We start from the raw sequence: 12,032 nt of genomic DNA on the forward strand, positions 1-12,032 counted from the left end.
TATATATATATATCTGAACTCATCTGTGGGCCAGACTGAAGTATCCCATAGTCCAGATGTGGCCCGCAGTCCATCAGTTGAATAACCATGGTTTATAAGCTCTCATTATATCCATTTGTTTGTTATGCATCCCTCAAAGGAATGCTGGTTTCATTTAAGTAGATTTATTTATTTTTTATTATTATTATTTTTACATTTATCAGCTGTTTTTACCTATATTAGTTGTGTTCAATATTTTTAGTCCTTGCTGAACTAAGAGATCACTGAAGAACTGACGGGAAATGTTAAAGAATCACAGTACGTGGTATTTTTTCTTCTATTTCTATTAATACTGCAATCTATTTGAAAATGAGTTTGGCCAAAACCCTAAAAAATGTGAAGGTGAAAAAACATGGAAAAAGAACAAGTGATTTTAAAATTAATCAGAAAAATATTTGTGAATATGAATGATGATTGAACTTTGAAATAACACAATTTTTTTAATCCACTCATACAACCATGTTTCTGTTTTGCATAATGTTTCCACATTTGTTATTTGTTTTAAACATGTCTTTTTTCCCCCCTCAGAATCAGTGAATGCTTTTAAATGCAGCCTAACTAAAAGTAGTTTTTTTTTGTGTGTGTTTCGAAGGAATTCCTCATTGAAAATTCATCATTCAGTTTCTCTACATAGTATTTACCTCCAGGCTTGGTGTTGTTGGTAATGAGGCATGATTTGTGAAATCTGCATAACATGTTCCTGAGTTTTAAATGTAATAAATCATGAAGTGACATTCTTCCACAATATGACTGATTGTCTAATTATAAAAAAGCAACATTTCTAAGATCACCTCACATCAAACCTCGTTGCTACCATGTAGATTCATTATCAAACAGGTGACAGGGCGTAAAAAGCTACAACTAGTGCCATGAATCAAAAGATGACTGAACAACCAACAGCATCAAAACCTACTTTGCTTTTTTCCTCCAAGAAGAAGCTGTTTGATTAGTTTGTCTTTAATTTAAAAAAAATGTTTTACTAGTTTCTGCTGAGCAGATGTCTGTCACAGCAGAAACAGGAGACATGAATCTGTCACCAGAAAGTAGTTTACCAGACTTTAGTATCTGCTGTGTTGCTTTGACTCAAACAGGAAGTAACAAACTGGTCCACACACCACTCTGATGTTATTATTTTAAATGGAGTTTAAATGCTGAGCCTGCACCTCCTGTCAACACAAAAAATGTAGGTTTTGGTGACAGTAACAAATGCATTTTTTATGTGAATGTATTAACTGTTTTTTGGTGTAGGTGCATGTGGACACAAGAGCCAGGGATTTTATTTAAATGTTGATGAAGAGGCCCAGTTCAAATACAGTTTATCCACTTCTTTGTACCTTAGAAACAAATATGAATCTGTCTTTACTAAGGATTTATTTAATTAGTTAGTTAGTTAGTTAATTATTTGGGCCCTTCTTACTTTACTCTGACCACAATGCTGTTATGTTCAAAAAGGAATACTAACAGAGAAAACGGTTAATAGAAATGAAAAAAGGATGGTTATTCGTGTGTATTTCTTAAATGTTTAACGATTAACTGTAATTAGTTCTGTGATGCTCAACAGAAAAGGTCAGGTGACGCCGTGATCGTGTGATTGAATAGCTGAGACTTAGGTTGATTCCAAAACATGGCAGTTTTCCATTAACCAGGTCCTGCTGCCCTCTATTCTCATCAACCGTAATGTGTGGAAATGGGTCTAGAATTATTTTTACAATTATGGTTAGAATGTACAAACAACGAAGAAAAAAATGATACAAAATAAAAATCAATGTAAGGGTGTAAATAAAATTTAAATCCTTACACTCTTGAAGAACTGCTCTGTTTGGATTCGCCTCATCATTTCCGTTGTCTCTCCAAACCAAGCCCATTCAAAGAGCTATCCACAACAGGTAAGATACTGATTGTTCCAAATGTTTCTGCGAAAACGCCACGTGAAAATACACGAAAATTGTGTTGCTTCTCAAACTTCCCTGTGTGTTTGTCAGCGTCATTAATTTTCACTGCGTTGCTTTAAGCCCTGCCCCCCACCCCCCACCCCTCAGCCAGAGGAGCCTCTACCTGGGTGGCCACTGCACCTGCGTGCCTCTGCAGGTTGTGCTCATTAATTAAAGCCCCTTGAAAAAAAAAAGGCATGCGCGGAGCTCCACGTGCTGCCTGTTTGTCCTGTTGGCTGGAGTGAAAACAGAAAGTAGGGGAAGAGCCAAACAGCTGAGTGGATTTTTTTTTCACACTGCTGGCCTTTTTTTTTTTTTTTTTTTTTTTTTTTCCCACACAGATGAGGCGATTTAAGGTTAGCCCTGCAGGGTGAACGCTGCTCAGTGAGCCCTGTTGCCTGAACTTGTGAGGAGAGGGAGGGGAAGGAGGCTGTGCACTCTGTTTCCTCCCGGCAGAGTGCGTCCCGCTCCCCACGCACACAGCAGCTCCGCTCCCAGGCGCGGTGCTGCTGATTTCTGTCCCCCTGCTTTCCTCCTGGATAACTCAGATGAGCAAATTGACGGACTCACCGGAACACCTCCACGCTGTGCACGAATACACTTCTTTATTTTCTCTTTATCTGCTTTGTTTTCGGCCGCACAGCCTTTTTTTAAAATCTCGGAGTACAAGCGAGCAAACCGGGCGCGTAAAAACCAAGAACTCCAGAAACCATGGATTTATGGATAAAGTTGTTGTTGCTGTGCTGCTGCTGCTGCTTTGGAGCAAGTGCGGACTTCGATGGGAGGTATGTGAAGGGGAAGGAAGGGGCTGTTATTTACTAAAAGCTAGTATGATGGAGGAAATGCTCTCATTTCTCTTCTACGTTTTCTATTCTCATGAAAGCACGCGCCATGGATCCGTGTCTGCGCTTTGCGGGAGGCACTCTGTTGTGTTTACGTTCTGCACAGAGAAATGGTTCTTGCTCGTAGTTTTCTGCTGATGTGAGGCTGACTGGAAAGTGATGTGAGAGCAGCAGCAGCAGCAGCAGAAAAAGCCGGGGCTTCATGTTCAAACACGAATCCTGTGAAGTGTGTTTGGAGACGCCAGACACCCAAAGAATGTGCGCGTTTTCCCCATCAGGAGCATCTGAACTGAACTTGATGGATGAAGCTGTTTGTTTTTATTTGATCTGTTAATTAGCTTTTCAACTGTGCATGCTGTTTTGCATGCAGGTTTATGCTGAATTCCTTTTGGAAATGAAAAGGACCATCCAATATTTTGACTGTCATCAGTCACATTTTACACGTTTATTAATTTAGATCTTTTTTTTAAGCTGGAAACTTTTCAGCAGAGCAGTTAAAACTATACCCCAGCTCCTATTTTAGTTATTCTGGGATGGATTTTGTTTCAACATCAGAAAATAAATTGACTGTTCAAATAGGGAAAAAGTTGCACAACTTTTTTTGGACAAATACCTATCTTCCTCAGAAAACGCGGCCACTGTGAGGTGATGGTGAATGATGATTTGCTGCGTTTGTGTGAGAGCGCGTCTGTTATCAAAATATCTCCTAAACTGTTTGAATTTCATTGAACATTTCAGAAAGTAATAATTGGATGAACATTTACAGCTGATTAGTGTGACACCAACTTGATTTAAAATGACTGACAGAGCCAAGTGACTTCAAAATACACAAAAATAGCTTCCATTCACTCAAATTTACAAATATGCAGCTAAAAAGTGATGCAGTAGTAGCTGAGATTGATCCAAATTGCTCAATATCTTTAAGCTTGCCATCAACTGTGTCTGTTATCACCACATTTCATGTATCTGTATATATTAATGAAAATTTCATAAAATATTCACTGAATGTTTGTCTACAACTGATTGTTTGGTGTCAGTCTGATTCAAGATGGCCGCTACGGGCAACTGACCTTAGAAAACTCCAAGATGGCTGTAATTCAGTCAACTTTACAGATAATGTGGTAAAACTCAGTAAGTCATTCGCAATACTCCAAATACATTCCTTGTAATTTTGCATGGAATTGCATGCAGTTTCAACATTAAATGATTTTAATAGAAACCCTGGCATGAAAAGTAGTGAAACCTTGAATTTCTTGGAGGAATGCAAGTTTTTTTTTTCATGTATTTCTGGCATTCAGGCTGAACTCCACCACAAACTCTTTTCTCACGATTGGTGTCTTGCAAACAAAATCATTGAAGTTCTTAGAGGATTATTAGAATAATTCAAAGATTCAGAAATTCCTGACGGTCATTCCACCTGTTATTAGATCTTTACATGAGGACTTGTACAGATTTCCCCCCGTCTCCTCTGCTCTTTCAGCGCTGCTTCTGCTGTGAACAAACATATTCCAGAATAAGTAATCAGACGATCAAAGGTTTGAGCCAGGAGGAAGAACCGCTCTTGTCTCAGAGAGAAAACAGGAGAGGACAACAGGGAAAACAGATTAACATTTGCCAGATGTATTTCTTTCTAATCATCATGCCTAATATCTTTGAAAGGTCGTCCTCATCAGGACTGCACAGCTCTGACTTTATTTCACACATTGCCTTTTGTGTGATAATCATTTATTTCAACCTAGCAGCAGCATATGGTGCATTATTAACATTCCTGCTGATGGAGTGGCTTGTCACCGCGGCCATAATTTGCCAATTTTTATGGGTATAAACTTGCTCAGGCTTGAGTCTCCGCTTCAATATTAATTCATTGAGGAAAATATCCCCCGAGACGGAGCACAAGCAGAAAAAAAAAACATTTATCACCTCGTCCAGCTTCCTTATTGCCTTTTTAGAGAGCATTCCTAACAGGCTTATCCATCTGGCCCTGAAGGGTCCTTCACATGGACGTCTCTCTGCTGAGATAATTCTCTTCTCCTTTATAATATGCTTTATAATGCTGCTCTGTTCCTGGCAAGGGCTCCAAAAACAAACAAACAAAAAAAGAGCCAAGTTTCATGTCATAACAGAAAATACTTGAAAGTGAAAGACACACAGTGAGAGGGTAGTCTTCGCCTGGTGATGTCATTAAATTAAGTCTAACAGAGTCGAGCAGCACATACCAGACGTCCTCGGTCATAATCCAAAGCTTGTGGAAAGGTGCCAGGTTAAGTTTGGAGCGCAGTATCACACCCACGTTTGGGCTTTCAGGCGCGATGGGAAGCATGAAAACAGTTCGAAGGGGTGAAAAAGATGGCAGGAACAGATCAAGTCATCAATCAATGAGCAAATAAAATGTATTGGATGTTAATGGAAGCCAGCAGAGTAATTTTCTGTCAGGTCAGTGCTGTGAAACAGACAACCTCCTGTTCCGGCTCTGACACTCTTGCTGTTTGAGCTGTTTATTATGAGGAGAGGTTTGTAGTTCTGTCCAGTATGTTCAGAAGTGGAGGCAAACTAATTAATCTGACAGCTTAGTAATTAGGCTGCTATTTGCTGTTTTTAAAGACCCTGTTGTGCTTGTGTTGATGTTGCAGTGTGGATGGTAAAGGTGTGAAAACAGGGATTCTACAACCTCATGTCAAACAGCTACAGGTAGATCCAAAGGTCTGACGGGGCTCCTACCTCTGGAGACTAGTTGGTGACTCAAAACTGTGAGAAAATTTGTAAAGTTTCTATTTTAATCTGACTTAAATGTGAGTGTTCACAGGAAGTCGTGTGGTTGTGTTTTGAACGGACCATTTTTGAAAAGCACAGTCTAGTTTCAGATGCACGGGCGCATTCTTGGCCATGCACATTACTTCATTGCCCATTTTCAACCACAGTTTACCCACCTAGGCAACTTCCCTCACATTTACGCTTATATAAACTAAGGGTGTATTCACACCAGCCCAGTTTAGCCTGTTTTAATCAAACTCTAATTTGTTTGCCTAGAAAGTCTGGTTTGTTTAGGGAGGTGTGAATGCATAATCAAACTCTGATGCGGAGCAAAAAAAATGAACTCTGGTCCACCTAAAAACCTAATCCCTGTTCGGTTAAACTGAATACCGGTGTGGTTCAAATGTGTATATGAATGTCAAGCGGACCAGAGGCTGCTTCAAAAGTAGAAAGCGGACTACAGCATGGGACATCCTGAGTATTTATAATAATAACGTAATAAACGTCTGTATAAGGTGGACATTGCTGCTATGAAGCTGGATGCGCTCCTAGTCAGTGCAGCGCAGCCTCAGAAGCCTTGTGTTGAAAACATTTTCTATGGTTCTCTGCCTCATCTTCTGCTCACACTGAGCCAGTTGTTGAAGTGTGTTTGTTTGCCATGTTTTCCAGAAACAAAAAAAGAAATCCTACAACGGCTAAAATCTGACGTCACACTGTGTTTGTTTACATTTCGTGAAGCAGGAAGCTGCGCTCAGTGTTTTCTTCAGAGCTATTTTGTGTTGTTTCTTTCAGTGGGTCTTGATGTTTGGCAGGCAGGGAGGTGAACAGGTTGGTCACAGGGTTTGGTTTGTTTGACACAGTGCTGTGTGAATGTGAACAACAAATGTTACAATTTTGGTCCAATCGAATTGAGTCTAACTGACCTAAAATGGTCAGATTTGGACTATTTAATTGGACTATTTAAAAAAAGTACTATTTAGAATTGGTCTGTTTTTAGATTTGTATATGTAAGGCCATAGTTTCAAATGTTTGGTCACAAGGAAAGTTTTGGTGTGAAAAAATGACAACAACAACAATGTTAATGCTGTAGAGTTACAGAAACTGAACTGAGATGGGTTTGAGACGCCCAAGACAACTTTCCCTGTTTTGAGAGAAAACTTCTTGTACAGATTTTTTTAAATGTTCAAAATTCAAGTGAAAAAATTCAGAACTTTTGTCTATATCTTCAGACATGTTGAAGACCAATTTATGAATGCTATTGCAACACTCTAAGATACTACCTTAAAAGACAGTCAGCAGGGCACCAGTGTCTGATTTCTAGCATTAAAAAAAAGGACGCACAATATATCGGCATTAATATCGGTATCGGCCGATATTGGTCAATTTTTAGAATATCGTATTGGTCCGACATTTAAAACTGGGCCGATATTAATGTCCGATATTGATTCCCACTTTTAGCTTTGTGTTTCTGTTTCTGGAGGGGAGATGGTTGGTTGAACGGCGTCTGTTTGATCATGATAGTGATATTGATGCTGCGCAGCCAGGAATAACTGAAGCAGGGAGCCATTGGAAGAGGTCTGGTCGTTTATTTACCATATCAAAAAAAAAGACCAAAGTGTGTTTGTGCGTATATGTATTATATAATTTGTGTGTTTGTGTAATATCGGTAAATATCTGTTATTGGCCACAACAGCAATAATTATATCGGATGTCGATATCAGCTGAAATTTTCATATCGGTGCATCCCTTAAAAAAAAACCATAAATACTAGTGATAATAGTAAAGGCTGTGTATACGACGGTGCAGCCATTGTATACACTGCCCCCAGTTAGAACTCTGCGATGCAAACCTTGCGGCTCAGAGCGTTATTTTGTTTAAAAATGATCATTTATTTTAAGACAGTTGTTAAATTATCTACAGTATAATAGCAGCTGGTTTGATTTAGTTGTCAGTTTAATTATTTTTTAGATAAAAATAGTCCTCACACCCACATAACAGGCAGGTGTGGGCCAGATCTGGTGTCAAGCTGGAAATCTAATAAGCGAATTGAATTGAATTGAATTGAATTGAATTGAATTGAATTTAATTGAACTGATGTCTGACTGCTGGCATGGCAAGTGGTTTGTCAACACGAGGTGTGCCAGGTCTTGCAATGATGTTATTGTTCCTAAGATGGCATTCCACAACTGGCCTAATTGAGGATTGGTTTATGTGGTGCTGGCCCACGCATGGACCACCTCTGGCAAACTGCATTAGGGCCATCATTCTTTGCAGTATAGGCTGAGTGTTAAAAGTGTTAGTGCCGTGTGTGGGCCAAAACTGGGACAGACAAATTTTGCTGTGTGAGCAAGTTCTACTGTAACAAACATGCTGTGCTGTCATACCTTAAACACTTGTTGGAAATCCTTTTGGAAAATCGTTCAGTACATTGTGAAGTAGTATTTGCTTCACTATGATTTCAGTATTTATCTTGAAACCAGCCCAAGAAACAAGTCAACCCATTATTTGTTTTCAGAAGGTGCAAGGAAACATTTTTACAAGGTTCTCACTCAGCAAACGTCATCCACCCTGTATATACTGTAAAATCATTGCACACGGGCTATCTTATCACCCAACATAAATGTTTTAGCCCATAATTGTCTGTATTATGGCCACACGGTGCTTTGTGTTAATGTGATGGTCTTGGCAGCCTGCGTGCAGATCTGGCGGTGGTTAATTAAAAACGGCACGACACATTACGACTCAGCCAGCCTTCAGCTGAGCTCGGCAGGTTGGAGCAGGTCTCTTTCAACAAGATGCTGCAGATGCAGCACTAAATGTGTATGGGTGTGCGCGGGAACAAAGGGAAAATCCATTTCAACTAATCTTTGCACGCTTCAGTTTGTTTCATGGATGGATGATGAACTGATTAAATCACCATTACTATGAACGCCAACCAAATACTTTCATGGTCCTTACTGTCAAGATGCTGTCTCCTTTGTGAGCGATGGATTGACAACTTTTTACTATCAGAAAGAGAGCTTTGTCAGATATGTGTCTAATAGCACAAAAGCGGTATGGTGTGGATATCAAGGTCTCTCTGAAGAAACTTGTCTTTTAGTTTGTTCTTGAGAAAAGGCGTCTTGCTGCATTCAGTGAAGGCTAATAATTATCTGGTTGAGTTCCCTCAATGCTTTTGTGCAATTTAGGATCAGTATTCCAGGCTTCAGGGTAATAAATACAGGTATTACACTCACATTCAGTTGATGTGCCAGTTTTTCATTCACTTATATCACATAGGACAAGCTGTGCAGTGTCCTACAACAGTTAGCATTGATTATTGTGAAGTCTCTGAGTGTTTTAGCCCATAAATGTTCATAAAAGCACATATTTGACATTATTGTATAGTTGACCTCAATAAATCTGAGACAATATCTTCAGTTTAAAGTTCAAATCTTGCTGAGATACCTTAAGATGTGCAGAAAAAAACAAGTTTATGTGAGTGTGCAAGAGAAAGTGTTTGAGGGATTTATTTGATTCAGTCATTCAAGACTTGTTTAATCTCAACAAGTTTTTATTATGTTTCCCTTTACACCAAAAAAAGTATTCCTAACATCTTAGCCACTTCAAGCTCTGCTCCCTCTATCTATCTTTTTTTTTTGGGAGGGTGTGTGTGGGGGGGGGGGGGTCTTATCCCCATTTGCATTTTCCTAATTTCACATTTCATTGATCTCTTTACTCTTTGACTACCCTCATGCATTTTCTGCAACTAATAGTTATTTTCATCAGTGACCGCTTTGATTTTATGGTCTCGATTAATCTGTTTTGCACGAGAAAAGGTAATGAAATTGAAAAATATTGTTATTATGCAAATACCACAAGGAATTTTTTTTAAAGTGCCGATATTATGTGCTTTCCAGGCCTGTATTTCAATTTTATACTAAAATAAAGTAACTATGTCACATTTTCAGCTTATGAAAGAGCTAAATATTTGTAAAAATCCCCAAAACAATTTACTTCTCATCTTGACCGTTTCTAAACACCTTGAAATAGGTCTCTGTCTCTTTAAGAAAATCCAACTACTTCGGTCACGCCCTTTTCAGCACGTAGCCTGCCGGAGTCGCGGAGCGAGGTGGTGGGGCGCTCTGACAGGAAGAAGTTCAGCTTAAAGACACGACCCAGAGGCGTTTCTGGTCCCCACCTGTTGTTTTGCTCCTCAGCATGGCTGCCTAAAAACGCTGCAGGATTTCTCAAACATGCATGATTGAGTCTAAGCAAGGCTTTGGGCATGTTTTTTATGAGAGTATAACATTATAACACGATATAAAATTCAAAAAAGTTGATTTTACATGATGTTGCCCCTTTAAATAATTTAGATTTTGGGGGATTTTGATGGAGCTTGTGTGTGAGGTTGAGCGACACCAACTACTGTAGATAGTTGGGCTCCCTTCACACACAGCCTGGACTCTGGTAACTAACTGCTGTAGAGGAGCTGGACTCACTCCTTCTCTGGAGTTACCCAGGCAGAGAGGTGGGTGTGGGGATACTTGAAGCAAATATCGAAGAGGCACCAATAGACATTGGTTAATGCTCTACAGCAGACCATTTAACTTTAATTTTATGCCATTTTCTAGAGTAGACCTTGGTGTTCAGTAATGTTTGTTGCAGCACAATCAAAGAAAATACAACACAATATACAATTATATACAAAAGACAGATGTAAATTTGCTTCTGAATGTGTAACAATCAAAATAAATCCTAATAAATGTGATGGTGTGTCTGAAGCTGCATGGAAAGCTTTTTATTGGGCGTTATTAAAAGATATAATTACTCTGTAAATTGCGAGCTAATACAAGATAAATGGGTTTGTGCAGGAAGAGGTGCCCCCAAGTCGCAGTAATCTGTCCTACTTAATGTTACAACATCTTCCAGGTGGTGTTAAGCCTATTTACACCCAGGAATAAATTAACAAGCTTTCAAAAACATCACTTTCAAACAGTCACTTCCAAACCTGCTGAAATATGTCACCGTTCCCCACAGGAGGTGTGTTTTACTAACAGTCAGAGAGGTTCCAGCTTGTTTTTTGACAGTAAATTCATTGTGAGGACACACAACAGGTTTATGAAGGTTGTTACAGGGTAATCCTGGCTTTGGTTCTGGTCTTTTTATTAATTAATTTTTTAGTTTTTGTTGTTTCATTTACATACAGTTATATTTGTTTTCCTTTTGATTGGCCTCCCTTATATTGCTCTGTTTCCTTTCTTTGTGCCCCCCACCCCACCCTTTCTTTCTTTTATTTTTTTCTTTAACTTATTTTTTCTTTTCCTCCCCTCACTGTGTTGGACTGGCTGCCTTCCTGCTTGCCAGGCAGCAGGCAAACATTTTCTCTGGATCTGCCACTCTCACTTAGCATCCATCTGCTTTTCCTTTTTTTTCTTCTTCTTCCCAGAGAGGTGATTGGCAGCGGGGGCAAGCATTAGCATTTTCTCATCTTGGCAAAGAGATGCTAACAGGCAGGAGTAGTGGCAATGAATGTGTCTTGAATACTGAGCAAAAACCAAACTTTCTCACAGCGGTGCACAAAAGGCAAGTGCATCAAGAAAACCGCCACCTTGGTTTTAACAACACCTGTTCTGAACAAACTAAATTATTTTTAAGTTGATCAAATTAAATAACAAAATCTTTGTTTTATATCACACTCTGCCAAAGACAAAGGTGGGCAAAATCGTTTTCGCCCATGTCTGGTTGTGTCTGTCTTCATGTTTGTTATGAAAACATGTCACCAGTCACAGCTGATCATGTTTTCAAGCCAACCAGATTAAAGATGGCTTCTACGGCTATGGCTTGTCTGGCCCAGTTCTGGCTCATACCTGAGCAGTAACACTCGGCCATACCACAATAAGATAACGGCCCTTTGATGGCCCAGATGCAGTTTGCCAGAGGTGGTCCGTGCATGAGCCCCACATAAACCAAACAACAACTCGTTGTGGTACTGACAGATTTGTGCCACATTTACCAATTGGGCCAGTTATGCAATGCCATCATGGCCAGACCTGGCCCACATCCAGTTGACAAATCACTTATCATGCTATGTTGTAATCAAGCCAGCAGTGCCAGCTTAATACCAGATCTGGCCCGCACCTAATTTTAAAAACACAAAAATGTCTGTAGTTCAGTCAAATCTAGGTGTTGACATAATGTTTACTGTAGCTGAGACTGGTCTCAAAATCTTAAACTGAACACAAATTGTGCAAGATCTTATTTTACTTTTGGAGTCAATCAGTTCAAGATGGCCTTTATGGCCACCTGACTTTAGAAAACACAAAGTGGCTATGATTCAGTCAGTTTTACAGTTATTATGTTAACATGTGAGAGTGGTTGTAGCTGAGAGTTGTTCACAACACTGACTCTCAATCAATCACTCAATCAATCAATCAATCAATCAATCAATCAATCAATCAATCAATCAATCAATCAATCAATCAATCAA

General features: G+C 39.3%; 1 protein-coding gene across 1 annotated transcript in view; it reads left to right on the top strand.

The window, feature by feature from the left end:
* Window positions 1-2,456: 2,456 nt before the first annotated feature.
* Window positions 2,457-12,032, top strand: part of npnta (nephronectin a) — a gene marked incomplete at its 5' end in the record, with an annotated part of 66,806 nt that continues 57,230 nt past the window's right edge. Inside the window, 1 exon segment of the mRNA XM_014007744.1 lies at window positions 2,457-2,755. Within this exon segment, the coding sequence (XP_013863198.1) occupies window positions 2,682-2,755 (74 nt within the window).

The sequence above is a fragment of the Austrofundulus limnaeus genome, unplaced genomic scaffold (genome assembly GCF_001266775.1).
Source record: "Austrofundulus limnaeus strain Quisiro unplaced genomic scaffold, Austrofundulus_limnaeus-1.0 Scaffold44, whole genome shotgun sequence".
NCBI classification, from domain to species: domain Eukaryota; kingdom Metazoa; phylum Chordata; class Actinopteri; order Cyprinodontiformes; family Rivulidae; genus Austrofundulus; species Austrofundulus limnaeus.